Here is a 22,491-nt window from a genome sequence, read left to right as displayed (position 1 = left end):
GTGTAAATATGTGTTCTTTTTATGTTTTTTATTTCATCAAGTTATAGCCCTAAGGGCATTGTAAAGACTATAAATAAAGACATTGGCTAAGAGGTTGAGCATTGAAGCACTCTCCTCTCTTTCCACAAATTCGTCCAGCCACTTTCACTTTGACGCAAACCTCTTCTCCCTTAATCCAAACTCTCTCCTTCCACGTCCTTCTTCTCCTCTCCTTCTCTCTTCTTCTTCTTCTTCCTCGTTGATCTAAAGTTCCTTTCATGAGATCCTAAATTCTACAGTTGGTCAAAACCACCTTGTGGATTCATGCTGGAAACTCCATGGTAAGCGTGATTGGGCGAAAGCCAATCCAGCCTCAGTTAATGTTGAGAAAAAGGAGGATAGGATTGATTCTCATTCCGGGAATGTGACTATTTCTGTAGAAGACTATGTTGTGATTCAGAAGCTAAAATCCTTATAGGATCAGTCCTCTACTCCACTAGGCCCTACTTCTGCCACTACCATTGCCTCAGGTATGCTTTCTTCCGCTTCAACCCCTTCCTCTTGGATCATTGACTCTAGGGCTTTCGAACACTTGCCGGTAACAAACACATGCTTCATTCATTGTCTCCATGTCTTTCTCATAAATTTGTCACTATTACTCGGGGCCTCTCTACTCCATGAAGGTTTCATCCTCTCTTAGCGCGTCTATTCCTCTCGAAGATGTGTTATTTGTTCCTCAATTTTCGTTAAATTTGCTCTCCATTAGTCAATTAACCAAACAATTGAATTGTTTTGCCACCTTCTCACCATCTTTCTGTATATTTCAGGATCTAACTACGAAACAGGTGATTGGTGGTGGCCATGAAAAGGGGGTTTATACTATTTTACTCTTCCAACAGTAGCTGCTATTTCATCCACTACATTCGAGGCTCAACTGTGGCATAACCGGCTTGGTCTTCCATCTACCTCGGCACTTCGTTCTTTAGTTCCGTCTCTTAAATCTTTGTCTAATTTTAATTATGAGGCATGTCAATTAAGTAAGCATGTTAGGAGTACATATTATCCTCGTCTTACAACTACTAGTACTACCCCATTTGCATTAATACATTCTGATATATGGGGCCCTTTAAAGGTCTCTAACATTTCTCAGGTTCAATATTTTGTTACTTTTGTGGACGATTTTACCCGAGCGACTTGGTTTTTTTTGTTTACAGAATGATAAAAAAATTCTTTCTATTTTTAAAATCTTTCATGCAATGGTTCTAACACAGTTTGGAAAAAAAATCAAATCCGTAGATCCGATAATGCTAAGTAATATTTGTCCAATGAGTTTAAATCATTTTGTGAGGGTAATGGGTTTCTTCATCAAACATCATGTGCCTATACCCCTCAACAAAATGGTGTTGCTAAAAGAAAGAATTGTCACCTCCTTGAAGTTGCTCGGGGCCTCGTCTACTCCATGAAGGTACCCTACTTTTATTGGTCTCATGCTATTCTTATAGCATACTTTCTCATCAATAGTTACCTTCATCAGTGCATAGAAATCAAACTCCGTATTCTGTTTTGTTTCATGGTGAAGATCCATTTTCTCTTCCTCTTAAAGTATTTGGCTGCACATGTTTTGTTCATGATACTTCACAACATAAAAGTAAACTTGATCCTCGGTCTCTGAGGTGTATTTTTTTGGGGTATTCTTGAACTCAAAAAGGACATATTTGTTATAATCCTACAATTCGGAGGGATGTGGCTTTCTTTGAAGACACTTCTACTTCTCACATGAAGCTCCTCCAAGGTTTACATTTCCTCCTACCACTCAATGCCCGCTTGTGCTGTTTCATGAAGATATTACTGGTTACAATGTGGGGACCCACCATGGTGCTCGAGCTGGTGGGACCCAACATGAGGATGTGGGACACCAAGAAGAGTCCTCACCCAAGCAAGCACAAGTTAAGGAATTAAGAAGCACAAGTTGAATTGAGTTAGAAGACTTGAAGATCAAGTGGGACCCACAAATATCTCACAAGCTGGAAACCTTATCAAGATGAGCTGGAAGATCATGAGGGACCCACAAGGATAAGTCCACGAGCTGGCCTCCTCCCTTATATTCACGTGAATGAAGAAAAAGTTCTAGTTCAACTCATATTAGTTGTCGAGGAGATTGGTTTGAATAGTCTTATCTTAGAGAGTTAGAGTTGGAATGTAAATAGGGTTGAAATGCTAATTGTATAAGAACTCTACCTCTTCCTCTATTATAAATAGAGGTGTTGTAATTCAGAATTAATCAAGTTACGCATCTCCTTCTTGAGTTAATCTCTCTCTATCTCTCTTTGCTTGGCACCACCTCTCTTTTTTCTTTTCTTTTTTCTTCTCTCTATCTGAGAGCTTTTCTTCCCTTTTCTTCTTTTTGCTTTCTTCTTTCTCTTGCTCGGAATTATGGAAAATGGATCCTAAATTCAACATGGTATCAGAGCATTAAATTTAGGATCCATCGTCAAAGGAATGCTCTAAAGAAGTGATGATCAACACCACTCAAAGAAGGCTCTTTTGTGAAGGAAGAACTCAAGTCATGAGATAAATGTTCAAATTTTTTTTTCTCTTCTTGTTATTGGTTTCCAAATTTTAGAAGATGATTTAAGGATGAGTATATGAATGCTTTCATCTTATTATATTATGGATATGCATGCCTCTCTATCTAGAAGAAGCTATCAAAATAGTTTTGTAGGTTTGGAAATTTTGTTAACCGAGACCAATCCATGATCAAATTGTTGGAATTTTTTTTTTGTGGGAACAAGAGTCTTCTGATATAGAAGATTGTTATTGAGTCTCTTATGAGTGGTATTAGAGTAAAAAAATCAGAATAATAATTTAGCATCAATGCTAAAATTCCCCATACATCGAGTTGTTTGAAGAGTACTACTTGGTGTTATTATTAGAATTTTTTTGAAGAAGGGCCTATCATGGTTGAAGAGAATATGAATATCAAAAGTGATATACTGAGAATTACCACCATACCCTTACCTAGGATATCAAATTTTATGAGTTGGTCCACATCGGTTTAGAGGTTCCTTATAACAAAAGACCTACTTGGTCACCTCACCACCCGAGGACCACTTATTGATGAAGATGATATTTTTTTATAAAAAATGGTTGAAAAATGATACTTTGGTGATTAGTTGGCTAATCAATAGCATGGAAGAACATCTCTCCAACAATGTCATTCATCTTGACACTGCTAAACAAATTTGGGTGACATGTGCTAAACTGTACTCTTGCCCGGATATTCTATATAGACCATATTACATTCTCCAAAGAATATTGAATACTAAACAAGGAGAAAATATCCATGAGTACTTGGCCCGCTTTAGAGGCTTTCTTCAAGAGTTGAAGTTAGCTCAGCCTTCAACCACATATATTTCTATCCAAGACAAACAGAAGGAAACCTTAATTACTGCAATTTGTCTTGCAAATGTTAAACCCCATCTTGAGATTGCCAAGAGTCAACTTCTGATGGCTTATGTTGTCCCCAAGTTTGATGATGTATGCGCAACACTACTCCGTATCCAGACACTTTTTCCTCCACTATTGAAGTATCATCCGCTATGTATTTTGATCATAGAGGATCATCATCTGACCGCGACCGAGGCCGAGGCAATGGTTATAGAGGAGGCAAAGGAAGAGGTAGAAACACTAGTGCTAGCAGAGCAGATGGAAAAGAATGTACTCATTGTAAAAAAATTGGCCACCCTATAAATCAATGCTATTACAAGGATTCCAAGACATGCACGTACTATGGACATATGGCCTTTATAAATAAATAGGCTATAAAGCCAATGGACAGTTAGAATTGACAAGGGCTAATCAAGCATTTATACGTGATACAAAAGAAGAGCAACCCACAAAATCAACAACATAGAAAATTTTTATTGATGAAGAGTATGAGCTATTTTAGAAAATGAAGACAATGTTGGGTTTTTCCACTAGTTCCTCCACAACTACTGCTGCCACTACTGCTTCAAGTATGCTATCTGCCTCATCTTCATCCTGGATAATTGACTCAGGAGCCTCCGAGCATCTTACAAGTAACAAAAAATTATTACATTCTCTATCTCCGAGTCTTTCACACAAGTTTGTTACCATAGTTGACGATTCTCAAACCAAAGTCCAAGGGAAAGGTTCAACTTCTGTCACACCATCACTTCCGCTCACTAATATTCTTTTCGTTTCTACTTTGCCTTTGAATCTATTATTTGTTGGTCTACTGACAAAATATTTTAATTGCTTTGTTACCTTCTCACCCACTTCATGTGTCTTTTAGGATCTTATAACGAAGCAAGTGATTGGTGGAGGCCATGAACAAGGGGGGTTTTACTACTTGGACATACCAAAAATGAATATGGTTTCCACTATTGAAAATGAGACACGGTTATAACACAATCGGTTGGGACATCCATCTGCACAGTCTCTTCATTATATGTTTCCTTCTCTTAAAGTAAAGTCAGAATTCCAGTGTCAAGTTTGTCAATTGAGTAAACATCAAAGGAATAAATACTCTCCTCATCCAGAAGTCAAAAGTGTTGCTCCATTTTCTTTAATTCATACTGATGTTTGGGGGCCCTTGAGTGTCTCTAACAATTCTCAAGCAAAATACTTTATTACATTTATTGATGATTTCACTCGCACAACTTGGTTGTTTATATTTAAGAAGCATTTTGAGATAACATTTATTTTTAAGTCATTTCATGCTATGGTACTCACACAATTTGGTCAAAAAATAAAAAATATCCGATCTGATAATGCCAAAGAATATGTTTCCAAAGACCTTGACTCTTTTTGTCAAGAAAATGGCATTATTCATCAAACATCATGTGCCTACAGTCTTCAACAAAATGGTGTAACCTGTTGGAAGACAGGGCCCAAGCCCACACGACCATGGAAGGCCCACATATCAATGTCTATAAGAAGATGGGCCCAAGCTCATAAGACCAAGGAAGACCCCTGGATCCAAGAGAAATAGAAGAAGAGCTCAAGGCCCACAAGCCCATAGGCCCACATATATTGATGGCAGGATGGTAAATAAAGGGTCATCTCATAGAGATGGCATTGATGTAATTATGTTAAAGTTCTAGGGTTAAAACCCTAAACCCTTCCTCTCCCAATGGGTTTATTTCCCTTTTTCTCTCAGCTAAATTCATGAAATCCTGAAAAATCAACATGGTATCATAACTTTGATTTTCAGGACTCCTAGTTATGGTTGTTTTTTAAACTCCAAATCTATTTTTTTTTCTTTTCTTTGTTAATTTCTTCCCCGAACTATATCCTTTGATTTTTCAAGTAGGTTCTACTTTTTTTATCTTTGAAACTTTTTGCCTGCCATCTTTGCTTGTAATCGTTTGGAAAAAAAACAAAAGACACGATGCTGTATTGCATTGCCTGGAAGACCAGCTTTTTGGGTTTTTCCGCTGCACGAAAAGAACCACAGTTCGTCGTTTTCTTTTCCGTATTCTTGTACCTTTTTATTTCATTCAACCTTTCAATCAAACAGTTCATTCTTTACCAGCGTTGTCGTGATTGATCGTAGGTTTCTTCTTTGTTTCGTTCTATTTACACTCGCTTCAGCGCATTCCAAGCCCGATTCGCAGCCCCTTCCGAGACCGTTGATTCTCGAGTACCCGAGCAACGAGGAGATCAAGGAAAAACAGGATGTTGACTTGCAATGCACGAGTTGGAGTGTCGCCGCCGAGGTCTGTTTTGCCGAAGGTAAAGTCACCGTTGCCGGAGACGATGACCCCATGAACGTGAGAAGAAGCACCAGTCCAGCTTACCGTCCTCTGTCGAAGCCTCCCCCGTCATCGCCGACGACTGCAGCTGAGCCACCGCTCGGCCTTCCGGCAACCCTCACCAGCGGTGCCGACAAAAAAACACACGATTCGTCTCTTCGCCCGAGTATTGCCAACAGGAGAATATTGCCGACGACACTGGCGGAATGATCCCGCCAGCTTTGTTAGTGTTTCTGGACGGTTTCCGCCTTCCTCGTGCGGAAAATTTCCCGGCTGAACTCACCTCAGGGCGACTGACAGCTGCCCGTCGACGGGGAACGAAAACTCCTTTGGGCCTCTGTGGGAAACTTTCCTTTCGCTGTATCCGCCGAAGATGCCGAGGAAGAAGATAGTGGAGAGAAATTTAGCTTTCCAAAGTTAGGAAAGTTTAATTGAGCGCTCAGCGCCAGCGCAACTCGTCTCGCCCGAGTCAACTCGGACCAGCGAGCCGAATTCCAAGCCGACCGAGTGCACCAGCCAGATTGAGTCAACTCGGTTTGGGTCAACTAGGGTCCGGGTTTACCTGACGGGCCAGTTATTTTCTGCCTCGGTATACGCACTCAAGGTTTTTTCAGCACGACTCATTAAAGTTTTTACCTCTAGCTGGATTATTATTTTTGAAGAATTAAAAGATTATTCCTTGGTCAACACATTATTTAAAACATATATATGCATTGGATTATTTTATGGGTCATTTTACAAGAATTATTTTGGGTCGTATTAAATAGGCCCAAGCCAAGCCCATTTAAGCTACTGCTATAGTATCTCTTTTGATGAGACATTATTATTGAAGAAGAGGTAGCCTCATACCATTATTTTATGTCCCCGTAAAAACTATCAAATTGTTGTGGTTGGGAGTCCATGAAGGAGGAACTTCATCCCTGTCAAAATATCAAATTTATTTTTGGTTGGGAGTCCATGACGGAAGAATGTTATGATTCCGGATTTGACACAAGGATTTGTAGGGATTCGTAGGGAAGAATAAGAGAAAATGAAGATCAAGCCAAAGGGAAGCTTGAAAACCCTAGAACTTGTAAAGTTAGCTCTAAGCCTGTTTGACCTAAAATTAATCTAAAATCAATGCTTGTCTTTCTCATTACTTTTACCCCTTAAATAGGGTTCACCCTGTTAGGGTTTAATATAAAATATTAAAAAATACCCCTATAAAAAAGTATTCCAAAAATACCCCTGCGGCCTAAAACTGAAATAAATAAAGTAAATTAAAGAAAAACAATAAAAATAATAATGTTATTGTGTGCATAACATTACACCCCCCTGGAAGAACGAGCTTGTCCTCAAACTCGAAAGTAAGGTCTGTATGCCGACGTCTCCACCTGTGTCCAAGTAGCATCCGCGATAGCTATGGCCGCCCTCTGGAAGCCCAAAACTGGAGCATTCCCTCTAGATTCTGTCCCAACTTTATCGGCAACGAGCCTTGCAGAAGAGATGGCAATTGGCTCCCTAAAAGTCAATATTGTCTGGGACCAATGTGTCTTTGATTTGTATGGGGAAGTGGATAGGACAACTGGCATTTCTTTACATAATCTGCTGGGGAAAGCAGTCTCAAACCATAACATAATTCCGTAACACTTCCCTGAACCATTAATCTTCGGTGCCAACTCAAAGCTAGAGGTGAAGTCTACATTACTAGATTCCATTGTCACCAGATCAAAGGTCTTGAAAACTATGTCTTCCGCTCCTAACAGGCCGATCTTTTGGGAAGTATTAGCTAGGTGCTTAACATTTGGTATCAGAGCGGGCTCCCACGTCGCGAGTTCGAATCCCCGAGGGGACTTCCCCGACGCGGGTGTCACGAGCCCCGAATATGGTGAGCGTAAGGGATTATTAGATCTTGACCCGTCCCCCGTCATTGAGTGTTAAGCCATCGTGGACGTCGACTCACGAAGGTGGGTGTAATGTTATAGTCATGGGGTTAAGTAACTATGCCTTTCGCTCCTAACAGGTCGTTTTTTTGGGTAGTATTGGCTAGGTGCTTAACAGAACTGATGTTCCTATAACAATATCACTACTATCGACTACATCAACAATAGGAAGCTGGGTAGCATCTTCCAGAACTTCCTTCCCAATGATAGACATGTCAAATCCATAGACATTTTCCCAGAATGGAATGCTAGTTTCACCTCTCCCAAGTCTAGCAACAACCATAGTTGCAATATCAAGGAGAATGGCCCCTGCTTGAGCTGCAATTAAACTCAGTATTCCAGTACCCCAACCAACATCCAGAACTATTGCATGGCTCATGAGAGAAGGATTATTCAGAATAGTTTCCCTATAAGAATCTGTCCTCACCTTGTCGCTGATCATTTGTCTGCGAATTCCAAAAGAACTGTACGCACCAAAATAATTCTCGTTTACATTCTTGATTTCTTTGGCAGCAACATTTTCAAAAGAAACCTTCAAACTTTTATCCTTCCATTCCCGTGCAGGAAAGCTTCCAAGCTCACCCCCTGACATGCCATTTCCAGCAATAACATGTTGGGCCTTGTTACTAGGAATTGGAAATTCATGAACATCTTCATGTACCTTCTTAAATGGTCCATGAACATAATCAAGTTTATATAAAACAACATCAAGAACATTCTCATCCTCCAAGCAAATCCCAACAAAATCTTTGATGTCCACCTCCCTTAGGAGTTCCTCTCTGTCAACTGTTGGGGTACATCCATCTTGGTCATCTTCGTCCCCACCAAAACTATGCAGAAATGCATCCTCCGACATGAATGGTTTCAGATATATTTCAACCTCCCAAGGAAATACTCCATTCCTATCAAATGTATGCTCTGGAAGGAGATGATTGAGCAGATCCATATTATCCTGGAACGTGACCCCACAAACCCAACATCTAATGTGCATTATGAACTCGTCACTCTGAACAACCTCTCCCATAAACCATGAGACCGAATGTGGGATAAATTTGGCTCTGACGGTGGATCCAATATCATAAACTTGGTCCATGTGATTCTGAATAATCAGCATTGGTTGCAGCAGTGACACTATTGGCAACACTGGATTCTGCAGTGCCACAGCCGCAAAATCAGGAGCACCCAGTCATCCTCCATGAAGAACTTTACCCAGTAACTCAAAGACGATCGTTGTCATCTCCTCAGAAATCTCTGGATCCTCACTGTAATGCTTCCATTGACCACCGGTTGGTACACTTTGACCACCCCGAAATCCTTTTTCCAAATCAACTGAGAGAGGATTTTTACTTATTAAAACTGCATTGGAAGTCAATTTCTCATCTTCTACCTCCGACTCACCAATTTCCCTAGTCAAATCTTCTAACAGCCTTCTCGTAACAGAGAATCGAGAAATCTTGTTTCCTTTCTGACTCTTAATGAAAGAAGGTGCTGATTCTGCTCTCGCCAGACTTGGTCTTTCTTGACCTGAAGAACCCTTTTTCCTCTATAGCGAAAGTGGTCATTGTGGCTGCCATTAGAGGGATTTTCTTTGTTGTTGAGTACTCTCCATATCTCATTCCAGTAACTATCCGGCAAAGAGTTAAGAGGAGTTCTAGGGGAAGCTGAACCTGAAGAAAGACTGCAACCTCTGGCAAATGTGGGCTTCACTGCACCAGAATTACTGAAGGAAAGAGATGAACAGGTATTCGCTTCCAGTGCTAGAGCTTGTAATGACTGTGCCTTGTCTATCACTTTCTTCAAGTCGACATTCTCAGGGAAATTCATTAACCGCCGGAGACATGTAGGATCATTTTCTGCTGTAAGAAGAGAGGATCTTAACTACAGAAGCAATGAAATAGCCAGTGCTGCAATGAATGCTCCTCGAGGAGATGTTAAGACAATAAACTGGAAACTTGCAAATTCTTTCAACTGTTTAGCATGTATGCTGTCTTCCATGTTCTTCAAGTACATGTTAGGGTACTTGTCGACAATGTCCAGATTATTCTGCTCAAACATTCCCTTCAATCCCATCTCTCTTGCTGAGTTTTGCAGAGCCTTCCCAAAATCCCACTCCTTGTCATCAAAGTGTTTTCCATGAAGGTCCTCAGCGGCAAGAGCAGCTGCGGTTGCATTGTCAAAATCAACCAATCCAAAACATGGGAATGTCCCATTTTTGTCTTGCATTACTACAGACATGGGACTCAAAAAAATAAGCCCTTCAACACTTAGAGCAGCAGCTGCCGCCTTCTCAAAATTAACGTGCTTATCATGCAGCGCTTCTCATTATGCACAATTATATACAGGACATTCACCCTGCTGGTGAACTCGTTCAGAGAAAAATTAAATAGCCGCACAATGTCAAGTGGACAACGAACATACACACTGGTGCTATACGCAGCAACGGAACAACCAAGCCATCTGAAAAAAAATTCAGAGGTCCCCAAAAAAAAATTTCAATGGATTCCGGCATCCTCCAAAAAATTTCATCTTGAACTGCATACCCCCAATCCGAACTTCCATCAATTGGCCATTGATTCTCTGCTTCACGACACAGAGAACCTTCATTTCTAATTTTTGAGTAGCATTGCTGCTGCTCAGCCTCTTTGAGCCACATCAACGCCCTGAAAGACATGATTTGATCTAAAAATCGAGGGAGTTTCCGAAGCTTACCCTCAATTGCGATGAAGATGGTTCCCCGTTGGACTGCCGAGAGAGGGATCGTGATGGAGAGGTGGGGGCCGGAAGTCCAATCCCACCGGACTTGTTTCCAACGGCGCTAACGGAGCCTCCTCTGTGTCTGGTGGCGAAGGGCAGCCCTTTGGGGCTTTGCCGCCTGTGTCCTAGTCGGAACCATCACCGGAAGATTTGCTAGCCATGAGCAAAAGTGGTTTGTGTTCAGAATTTCTGTGTTCCATTGCCCTGCTCGGGATTTTTGCGCGGGATGTTCCTGCTCGGAGATTTCACTTATCCCCACTTTTGGAATTGAGGTCGCCCCCAAATCGTCCAGTGCCGACAATTTCGGAATTTCCCTTGTTCAGATTTGTATTACCTCCCCGCTATTCGGCTTTGGATTTCTTTGCGTCTTTGGTTCGGAGAGGATCATTGGGAAAGGATTTGATGCCAAACCCCATTGTGGATTTTCCGAACCCCATTCTAGAGAGACAGAACGCTCTCTGATTGTTGGCGTGTATTTTGTGCTCGAAAATATTGGAATTTCCCGGCCCTTTGCCTTTCTGCTCATCTAAAACAGCGTCTACGTCTTCTGCGAATATGTCGTGATAGGAGATTTGAAGTTGGATGACCTTTTCGGTGGCCATTTGCTTCCTAACAAGAAATTGTTTTACGTAATCTGCACACCATTCCCGTATTTTTTTTTCTTAAATGCCAATCCACCGCATTTTTCTCATTTAAGTGTGCATCGTCATCCATTCTTCTAGGGATATTTCTCTGTGCATCGCCATCTCTTCTGGGGATATAGAATGGCACATTGTGTTCCCGCTCTGATACCAGTTGTTATGGTCCCGGATCTGACACAAGGATTCGTAGGGAGGAAGAAGAGAAAACGAAGATCAAGCCAAAGGGAAGCTTGAAAATCCAAGAACTCGTAAGGAGAGCTCCAAGCCTGTTTAACCTAAAATTAATCTAAAATCAATACAATGTTATGCACATAATAACATTATTATTTTTAATGTTTTTCTTTAATTTACTTTATTTATTTCAGTTTTAGGCCACAAGGGTATTTTTGGAATACTTTATTTATAGGGGTATTTTTGTAATATTTTATATTAAACCCTAACAGGGTGAACCCTATTTAAGGGGTAAGAGTAATGAGAAAGACAAGCATAGGCTTAGAGCTCTCCTTACGAGTTCTAGGGTTTTCAAGCTTCCCTGTGGCTTGATCTTCGTTTTCTCTTCTTCCTCCCTACGAATCCCTACGAATCCATGTGTCAGATCCGGGACCATAACAAGGAACTTCAACCCCGTCAAAAATATCAAATTTATTTGTGGTTGGGAGTCCATGACGGAGGAACTACATCCTGTCAAAAATATCAAATTTATTTGTGGTAGGGAGTCCATGACAGAGGAACATCATCCCCATAAAATATATCCAATTTTTGTGGTTGGGAGTCCATGACGGAGGAACTTCATCCCCATCAAAAATATCAAAATTATTTGTGGTTGGGAGCCCATGACGGAGGAACTTCATCCCCGTCAAAAATATCAATTTTTTGTGGTTGGAAGTAAGTGGTGAAGGAACTTCATCCTCATAAAAATATTAAATTTTTATGGTTGGAAGTCCATGACGGAGGAATTTATTATTATATTTATGTTACTCTCCCCCATTAATATCTTATATTACTCTACCACTTGAGATTCGTTGTCCTGTGGAGGGACACGGTGGTGAAGGTGGATAATTCAGAGCAATGTCTTAGCGGCTAGGAGTGATTAACTCTCACTGATATTATACCAGTTGGGCCTCATGAACGAGTGTTGGAAGATGAAGGCACATTATACAAAAAAAAGATTTTGTACATCATTTGCAGCAAACTAGGAGTTCATATTGTTCTCTCACCCCAGCTTGAGGGGGAGTGTTGGAAGCATGGCCCAAGCCCACATGACCAAGGAAGGCCCACATATCAAAGTGTATAAGAAGATGGGCCCAAAACCATAAGACTAAGGAAGACCCATTAGATACAAGAGAAATAGAAGATAGGTTCAAGGCCCACAAATCAAGTTGAAGGCCCATAGACCCACATACATTGATGGCAGGGTGGTAAATAAAGCGTCATCTCATAGAGATGCCATTGATATAATTATGTTAAAGTTCCAGGGTTAAAACCCTAAACCTTAAACCCTAAGTTCAGGGGTATTATTATAATATTATAGTTCCATAAATCTATAAATAGAGTTTCAGGGGGAGGGTTAGGGATAATCAATTCCATAACCCTTCTTCCTCCAGTTTTCTCCCAATGGGTTTCTTTCCCTTTTTCTCTCCATGAGCTAAATTCATGGAGTCCAGAAAATCAACATAGTGAAACGACAAAATCGTCATATTCTTGAGTTAGCTCGAGTTTTATTATATGTCATGAAAGTTCCATACTTTTATTGGCCTCATGCAGTCCTTACGACTTGCTTTCTTATAAATTGTCTAGCATCTACCGCTCTTGGTAATAAATCTCCTTACTCTAGATTATTACCATATGATGATCCATTTTCACTACCTTTGAAAGTCTTTGGATGTTAATGTTTTGTTCATAATTCATTTCCTAGATACAGCAAACTTGATCCTAAATCTATCAAGTGTATCTTTTTGGGATACTCTCGCACACAAAAGGGTTATGTTTGTTATAGTCCTACTCTTCAACATTTATTTGTGTCCAGGGTAGAAGACTCTTCATTTTATTCTGATAGTGCTCCTCCTGGTTGTGCCTCGTGATACAGAGATTATTCAACCCCCAGAGCAAGTGTCCCACACCACACCTACCGAGTTAACAAATCCAACAGAGTTAAGTCCTTCATCACCAATTATTTTTGGCCCTCAGTATGATACTCGTCCTATTGCTACAAGGATAGAACCTAGATCATGCACTAGACCTTCTACTTCTCATCCCATTTTAAATTTTGTGTCTCATCATCGCCTCTCACCTTTATATTGCCAGTTTCTTTCTTCTATTTCCTCCATATCTGTGCCACTGTCCTATTAGGAGGCTCTACAACATCCAGGGTGGAAGGCAACAATGGATGAAGAAATGAAGGCCCTTAATGACAATCATGCATGGTCACTGGTTCCTCTTCCAACAGATAAAAAACCTGTTGGTTGCAACTGGGTGGGTTTATATTGTCAAACATAATCCGGATGGGTCAATTGCACGATTGAAGGCTCAACTAGTTGCCAAATGTTATACTCAATGTTATGGAATTGGGTAATGAAGAAACCTTCTCTCCAGTGGCAAAAATGAACTCGGTATGTATTATTTATGGCGGGCAATTCATCATGGCCAATATATCAACTTGATGTGAAAAATACATTTCTTAATGGTGATATTAAAGAAGAAATTTACATGCAACAACCACCTGGGTATGTGGTTGAGGGGGACTCAGTATACCGCCTAAAAAAATATTTATATAGTCTAAAGCAATCCCCTTGGGTATGGTTTGAGAAATTTAGTCAAGCCATCATACGGGCCGGCTTTTACAAATGCTCTGGAGATCACTCAGTATTTATTGAAAATACACCGAGAGGTAAGGTGATTCTGGCTATATATGTTAATGATATCATTTTAACTAGGAGTGATTCACAGGGCATCCAAAAAACAAAGGAGAAAATATGTACTGAAATCAAGATGAAGGATCTTGGACCAAAAAAGGTATTGAAGTATTACAAGCCAGACATGGGATTGTGCTATCCCAAAAGAAGTATGCCCTTGATCTACTAGAGGAGACAGGAATGATGGGATGCAAACCAGCAGACACTCCTATGGACTCAAATACAAAATTATGTGGAGGCACTGGAGAAGATGTAGATATTGGGAAATATTAAAGACTAGCGGAACGATTTAATTACCTATGTGTAACATGGCCGGATATTTCATTTGCAGTAAGTGTGGTAAGTCAATACATGCACAAGTCACAACTTAGTCATTGGCAAGCACTTGAAAGGATACTACAATATCTAAAAGGAGCTCCAGGAAGAGGGCTTCTCTATAAAAACCATGGTCACTTCAACATCGAATGATTCTCATATGCAGACTGGGCTGGATCCCCAAATGATAGAAAATCTACATTGGGATTTTGTACGATTGTTGGAGGGAATTTGGTTACATGGAAAAGCAAGAAGCAAAATGTAGTAGCACAGTCTAGTATAGAAGCAGAATACAGAGCCATGGCACACACTGTAAGTGAACTCATATGGATAAGATCTTTTCTCACTGAATTGGGATTCTACAAAGAAGCTCGGATAGATCTATACTGCGATAATCTAGCAACAATACACATTACATCGAATTCAGTCTTCCCTGAAAGAACAAAGCATATTGAAGTGGACTGCCATTTTATACGAGAAAAATTCCAAGCTAGATTCATATCTCTGAAGCATATATCATCACAAAGTCAAGTTGTAGATATTCTCACCAAGCCGATCACTCACAAGATTATGTCTACCATATGCAGCAAGCTGGGCATTTATGATGTCTTCTCACCCCCAGTTTGAGGGGGAGTGTAGCAATGTGGGACCCACCATGGTGTTCGAGCTGGTAGGACCCACCATGAGGACATGGGACACCAAGAAGAGTCCTCACCCAAGCAAGTACAAGTTAAGGAATTAAGAAACACAAGCTGTATTGAGTTAGAAGACTTGAAGATCAAGTGGGACCCACGAATATCTCACGAGCTAGCAACCTTATCAAGATGAGCTAGAAGATCATGAGGCACCTGCAAGGATAAGGCCATGAGCTGTCCTCCTCCTTTATATTCACGTGAATGAAGAAAGATTTCTAGTTCAACTCATATTAGTCTTCTAGGAGATTGGTTTGAATAGTCTTATCTTAGGGAGTTAGAGTTAGAATGTAATTAGGCTTGAAAGGCTAATTGTATAAGGACTCTACCTTTTCCTCTACTATAAATAGAGGTGTTGTAATTCAGAATTAATCAAGTTACAAATCTCCTTCTTGAGTTAATCTCTCTCTCTCTCTCTCTCTTTGCTTGGTGCCACCTCTCTTTTCTCTTTTCTTTTTTCTTCTCTCTACCCGAGTGCTCTTCTTCCCTTTTCTTCTTTTTTCTTTCTTCTTTCTTCTTTCTCTTGCTCGGAATTATGAAAAAGGGATCCTAAATTCAACATTACTCAACCCCCTGAAGCACCGGCCGTCCCTTCACCTGTGGAGTTGTCCGATCCACCTAAGGTAAGTCTTTCTCCTCCTCCTATGTTTGGGCATGAATTTTATAATCGGCCTATTGCATTACGAAAGGCAACCCATTCTTGCACTACGTCTCATCCAATTTCCAATTTTATGTCTTCTTATCACTTATCTTCTGAGTTTCTTGTTTCTCTTTCCATACCACAATCCTATGAGGAGGCCATGAAGCATCCAGGATGGAAGGCGGCTATGGATGAAGAAATGCATGCATTATATGAAAGTCAAACATAGACATTGGCCTCACTCCCAAAAGGGAAAAGACCGGTTGGTTGCAGATAGATTTTTTCGGTGAAACACAACCAAGAAGGGTCGATTGCTCACGTTAAAGCACGCCTGGTTGCAAAAGGTTATACACAGTGCTATGGGATAAATTATGAAGAGACTTTCTCTCTAGTTGCAAAACTGAGCTCGGTACATATCATCCTCTCTATTGTTGCTAATTCATCTTGGCTTGTATATCAGCTCGATATAAAAATGCATTTTAAAATGGTGATATACGCGAAGAAATTTATATGGTCCAACCACCAGGATATGTGGTTGAGGGGGAGTCCGTATGCCGGTTAAAGAAATCTTTATATGGGCTTAAACAGTCCCCTAGGGCCTGGTTTGATAAATCCAGTCAAGCACTTCTACGAATTGGCTTTTATAGGTGCTTGGTTGATCACTCAGTATATGTTAAAGATACTATCAAAGGGAAGATATTATTGGTCGTGTATGTTGATGATATTATTTTGACTGGAAATGATGCTCATAGTATACAAGAAGTGAAGAATATGATATGTAAAGAGTTCAAGACTAAAGATTTGGGTAAGCTCAAATATTTTCTGGGTATAGAAGTCCTTCAGTCAAATCATGGAATAGTGTTGTCTCAAAGAAAATACGTCTTGGATCTTCTTGAAGAAACAGGAATGAAGGGATGTAGACCACTTGATACAGCTATGGATGCGAATGAAAATTGTGTGCCACAACTAGAGAAGATGTTGACATTGGCAAATATCAAAGACTTGTGGGAAAATTGATCTATCTCATGGTAACTAGGCCAGATATGTCATATATTGTGAGTGTGGTAAGCCAATTCATGCACAAACCACAAATGACTCACAAACAAGCATTGGAGAGAATACTACGATACTTAAAAGGTGCTCCAGGAAGAGGATTGCTATATAAACAACACGATTACTTCAATGTAGAAGGTTTCTCAGATGCATATTAGGTTGGATCACCCGATGATAGAAAATCTAAGTCTGGGTATTGTACCCTTATTGGGGGAAGCATGGTCACATGGAAAAGCAAAAAGCAAAACATGGTTGCAAGATCTAGTGCTAAAGAAAATACCGAGCTATGGCCCACTCTGTAAGTGAACTTTTATGGATAAAGACTCTTCTTACCAAATTGGGATTTTATAAAGGAGGCTCTATGGCCCTACATTGTGATAATCAAACAGCTATTCACATTACATCAAATCCAGTCTTCCATGAAAGAACTAAACATATTGAAGGGGATTGTCATTTTATACTGGAAAAGTTTCAAGCAGGAATAATTTCTCTTAAGTATGTTTCATCTCAAGAGCAATTAGTTGATATCCTCACCAAACCGGTAACATACAAAATTTTATCTTATATAGGTGGCAAGCTGGGTATTTATCATGTATTTCTCTTCCAACTTGAGGGGGAGTGTTGGAAGATGGGCTCAGGCCACATGTTCAAGGCTAGAAGCCCACACGTCAAAGGAGTGGCAAAGTGGTTATTTATGGTATGTTCCATAAGGATGACATGAAGATGTAAATACATTATCTTAGTATGTCTTTTAATCTATTGAGTTGTAACCCTAAGGACTTTGTAGCACTATAAATAAGAGCATTGGCTAAGAGGTAAGGCATTCAAGCCTTTTCCTCTCTTTGGAAAAACGTTCAACCACCCTCTCTTCTCCATTGACGCATTCTCTCCTTCTCTTAATCCAAACTCTCCTCTCTAAAATCCTTCTCCTTTCTCCTTCTTCTGTCTCTTCTCTCCTTCTTCTTCCACGTTAACCTAGAGTCCTTCTCATAGGGTCCTAACTTCTACACGTTCCAAGTGGAAACTAAAAAATAATAAATATTAGCGTACTTTTTTTTCATCTTCTTCTCAGTATTTTGATTCCAAGGGCAAAAAGTAAACCAAAAAATATTGTAATGCTATTTTTTTCTTTTCTTGGTACATTCGTTCCAAGAGCAAATATAAAAACAAAAAAATATTGCTCATTGCATTACAAGAGCTTAATAAAGAAAAACAAAGTCATACAATTTGCTATTGATGTTACTTTCTCTCCAAGTGAAAAAATAAAAACAATAAATGTTGTTGTGCTTTTTTTCTTCTTCTTTGTAGTTTCGCTCCAAGTGCATAAAGAAAATAAATAAATATTATCTTTTTTTTTTTTTTTGCTTCTTCTATGTTGTTTCGTTCCATGAGCAAACAGCAAAAGAATAAATAGTGCTCCTTGTATTGCGAATGCTTAATAAAGAAAAAAAATCATACTATTTTTTTCTTCAGTTGCTACTTTCTCTCCAAGTGCGAAAAGAAAAACAAGAAATATTGTGATACTTCGTTTTTTTTGTTTTTGGCTTCTTCCTTGTACTTGCATTCCAAGTGCAAATAGGAAAACAATAAATATTGTTGTACTTTTTTTGCTTCTTCTTGGTACTTTCGTTCCGTGCACAAAACTAAAATAAAAAATATTTTCGTACATTCTTTTGATTCTTCTTGGTACATTCATTCCAAGTGCAAAAAAAACCTATAAATTTGGTCATACATTTTTTTCTTCTTCTAGGTACATTCGTTCCAAGTGGAAAAAGAAAACCTATAAATTTTGTCATGCTTTTTTTTGGGTTCGTCGAGGTTCTTTCATTCCAAGTGCAAAAAGAAAAATAATAACTATTGCGCCTTGCATTGTGAGAGTTTTATAAAGTAACACAAAGTCGTACTTTTTATGCAATTTTGTTCGTATTTTCTCTCCAATTGAAAAAAGAAATACAATAAATATTGTCATTATTTTTTATTCCTCTTGGCTTTTTTTGGGTTCGTAGAGGTTTTTTCGTTCCAAGTGAAAAAAGAAAAAAAATAACTATTCCGCCTTGCATTGTGAGAGTTTTATAAAGTAAAACAAAGTCGTACTTTTTTATGCACTTCTGCTCGTACTTTCTCTCCATGCAAAAAAAGAAATACAATAAATATTGTCATTATTTTTTTTATTCCTCTTGGTGCTTTTGTACCAAGTGCCAACATATAGAAAATAAATACCACCCCAAGCATTGCATGATCTTAACAAAGAAAAACAAAGTTGTACTTTTTTTTTGCTTATGTTTGAACTTTCTCTCTAAGTGCAAAAATAAAAATATTAAATATCATCATACTTTTTTTTCTTGTTACTTTCGTTCCAAGTGAGAATAGAAAAACAATAAATATTTTAAAAATTTTTATGCTACTTCTTGGTACTTTCGTTCCAATTGTAAAAAAAAAATCAATAAAGATTGTCATATGTTTTCCTTCTTCTTGGTACTTTTTTTCCAAGTGAAAAAATAAAAATAATAAATATTTCCCCTTGCCTTGCGAGAGCTTAATAAAGCAAAACAAAGTTGTATTTTTCTTCTATTGGTTCTATCACTATAAGTGCAAAAAAAAAAAAATATATATATATATATATATATATATATATATATTGTCGTACTTTTTTTTGGTTTTGTTGGTACTTTCTCTCCAAGTGAAAAAAGAAAATAATAAATATTGTCGTACTTAGTTTTTTTAATTCTATTTCATACTTTCATTCTAGTGCAAATAGAAAAAAAAATATTCTTATACCTTTTTGTTTTGCTTCTTCTTGGTACTTTCATTCCATGTGAAAAAAATGACTAATAAATTTTTTTGTACTTTTTTTACTTCTTCTAGGAACATTCGTTCCGAGGGCAAATAAAAAAAAGAATAAATATTGCCCCTTGCATTGCAAGAACTTAATAAAGAAAAACAAATTCGTATTTTTTTTGTTTCTGTTGGTACTTCCTCTCCAAGTGTAAAAAGAAAAATAATAAATATAGTCATACCTTTTTTTTTCTTCTACTTGGTTCTTTTTTTCCATGTGCAAATAGAAAAAAAAATATTGTTGTACTTTTTTTTTATCTTCTTCTTGGTACTTTCGTTCCTAGTGCAAAAAGAAAACCAATCAATATTGTTGTACTTTTTTTTTTTGCTTCTTCTTGGTACTTTTGTTCCAAGTGCAAGAAATACAATAAATATTACCCTTGCATTGTGAGAGTTTAATGAAGCAAAATAATGTTGTACTTTTTCTTTCTTATGTTGGTACTTTCTCTCCAAATGCAAAACGTAAAACAATAAATATGTCATTTTTTTCCTTTTTCTTGGTACTTTTTTTCCTAGTACAAAAAAAAACAATAAATACAATCATACTTTTTTGTTGCTTCTTCTTGGTAATTTCATTTCAAGAAAAAAAATAAAACCAGTAAATATTGTCGTATATTTTTTTTCCACTCCTTGGTATTTTCATTCCAAGTGCAAAAAGAAAACCTACAAACTTTGTCATCATTTTTTTTGCTTCCTATTGGTAGTTTTGTTCCAAGTGTAAACAGAAAAATATTAAATATTGCCCATTGCATTCCGAGAGGTTAATAAAGCAAAAAAAACTGCTACCTTTTTTTTTTGCTTATGTTCGTACTTTCTCTCCAAGTGCAAAAAGAAAAACCATAAAGATTGTCATAGTTTTTTTTACTTCTTTTTGGTACTTTCGTTCAGTGTGCAAATAAAAAAATAATAAATTATATCATACTATTTTTTTTTTTTTTTGCATGTTCTTGCTACTTTCTTTCTAAGTATAAATAGTTACTCAATAAAAATTGTCATCCTTTTTTCCTTCTTTTGAGTACTTTCATTCAAAGTGAAAAAAGAAAAATAATAAATATTTCCCCATGTTTTGCGAGAGTTTAATAAAGCAAAACAAAGTCGTATTTTTTTGTGTGCCTATGTTGGTTATTTATCTTCAAGTGCAAAAAGAAAACCATTAAATGTTGTCGTGATTTTTTTTTGCTTCGTCTTGGTAGTTCGTTCTTACTGAACACCAAAAAACTATAAATATTGCCCCTTACATTGCGAGAGCTATATAAAGCAAAATGAAGTCGAACTTTTTTTTTGCTATTGTTGGTACTTTCTCTCAAAGTGAAAAAAAATAATAAATATTATCGTACATTTTTTTGGTTCATCTCGATACTTTCGTTCGGAGTGCAAACAGAAAAACGATAAATATTGTTGTCCTTTTTTTATTCTTCTTGGTACTTTCATTTCAAGTTAAAAAATAAAACCAATAATTATTATCATACATTTTGGTTTTTTTGCTTCATCTTGTAACTTTCATGCCAAGTGCAAAAAGAAAACCTGTAAATTTTGTCTTCCTTTTTTTCTTCTTCGTGGTTCTTTCGTTCCTTGTGCAAAAAGAAAATCAATAAATATTCCACGTAGCATTCTGAGAGCTTTATAAAGTAAACCATGTCGTACTTTTTTTGTGTTTCTGTTCATACTTTTTCTTCAAGTGTAAAAATAAATATAATAAATATTGTCATTATTTTTTTCTTCCTCTTTGTTGTTTCGTTTCAAGTGCAAACTGAAAAAAAAAAATATTGCCCCTTGCATTGTAAGAGCTTTAGCAAAACAAAGTCATACTTTTCTTTTTCTTTTGTTCATACTTTCTCTCCAAGTGCAAAAATAAAAATAATAAATATTGTCATAGTTTGTTTTTCGCTTCTGGTGGTACTTTATCTCCAAGTGCAAAAAGAAGAACAACAAATATTATCTTCCTTTTTTTGTTTCATATTCTTCGTACTTTCGTTCCAAGTGCAAACAGAAAAACAATAAATATTGTTGCACCTTTCTTAATCTTCTTCTTGGTACTTTCACTCCAAATTCAAAAAATACCAATAAATATTTTTTGTACTTTTTTTTTTTTGCTTTTTCTTGGTACTTTCTTTCCAAGTGCAAATAGAAAAATAATAAACATTGCCCGTTGCATTGCGAGAACTTAATAAAGAAAAACGAATTCGTACTTTTTTTGCTAGTGTTGGTACTTTCTCTCCTAGTGCAAAAATATAAATAATAAATATTTTTTTACTTTTTTTTTTGCTACTTCTTGGTACTATCGTTCCCAGTGCAAAAAGAAAACCAATAAATATTGTCATTTTTTTTTGCCTCTTCTATGTACTTTCATTCCAAAATAAAAAAAGAGAAACAATAAATATTTTCCCATGCATTGCGAGAGCTTTATAAAACATAATAAAGTCATATTTTGTTTTGCCTATGTTGGTACTTTTAATAAAGTTCAAAAAAAAGAACAAGAAATATTGCCGTACTTTTTTGTTTTTTGTTTTTTGCTTCCTCTTGGTACATTCCTTCCTAGTGCAAACAAAAAATAAATAAATATTATTGTATTTTTTTTTTTTTGCTTCTTCTTATTTCTTTCATTCTAAGTGTAAAATGATAACCAATAAATATTATCATAATTTCTTTTCCTTTTTTTTTCTTACTTTTGTTCCAAGTGAGAAAATAAAAAACAATCAATATTTCCCCTTGCTTAGCGATAGCTTAAAAAAGCAAAATAAAGTTGTACTATGTTTTTTTGCTTCTGTTAGTACTTTCTCTCCAAGTGCAGAAAGAAAATAAATAAATACTGTCATGCTTTTTTTTTTTGCTTCATCTTGGAACTTTTGTTCCAAGTTCAAAAAGAAAAAAAAATTGTCTTACATTTTTTATCTTGTTTTTGGTACATTTGTTCCAAAAGAAAAAACGATAATAAGTAAAGATTGTCGTAGTTTTTTTTTGTTTCTCTTTG

General features: G+C 37.5%; 1 protein-coding gene across 1 annotated transcript; it reads right to left on the bottom strand.

Moving 5' to 3' along the window:
* Window positions 1-6,876: 6,876 nt before the first annotated feature.
* Window positions 6,877-9,510, bottom strand: LOC137954918 (probable protein arginine N-methyltransferase 3). Its single transcript, XM_068801807.1, has 2 exons — window positions 7,795-9,510; window positions 6,877-7,646 (listed from the first exon to the last, which is right to left on the bottom strand). Exons 1-2 carry the CDS (start codon window positions 8,790-8,792, stop codon window positions 7,091-7,093), a joined length of 1,554 nt encoding a protein of 517 aa, XP_068657908.1. The 5' UTR covers window positions 8,793-9,510; the 3' UTR covers window positions 6,877-7,090.
* Between the last annotated feature and the right edge of the window lie 12,981 nt (window positions 9,511-22,491).

The sequence above is a fragment of the Aristolochia californica genome, unplaced genomic scaffold (assembly GCF_029961685.1).
Source record: "Aristolochia californica isolate CCGP_79_NKW_82.1479 unplaced genomic scaffold, dmAriCali1.0.hap1 SCAF_2, whole genome shotgun sequence".
Lineage (NCBI taxonomy): Eukaryota > Viridiplantae > Streptophyta > Magnoliopsida > Piperales > Aristolochiaceae > Aristolochia > Aristolochia californica.
Note: the sequence above shows the minus strand (reverse complement) of the source record. Positions and strands in the feature narration are given on the sequence as shown.

Bases quoted from the DNA above. Each gene is read 5' to 3' on its own strand.
- LOC137954918 (XM_068801807.1), bottom strand. From the start codon at position 8,792: ATGCTGATTATTCAGAATCACATGGACCAAGTTTATGATATTGGATCC. The intron at 7,647-7,794 runs GTTAAGCACCTA...GGACGGGTCAAG, and splicing joins GTTATAGGAACATCAGTTCT to ATCTAATAATCCCTTACGCT.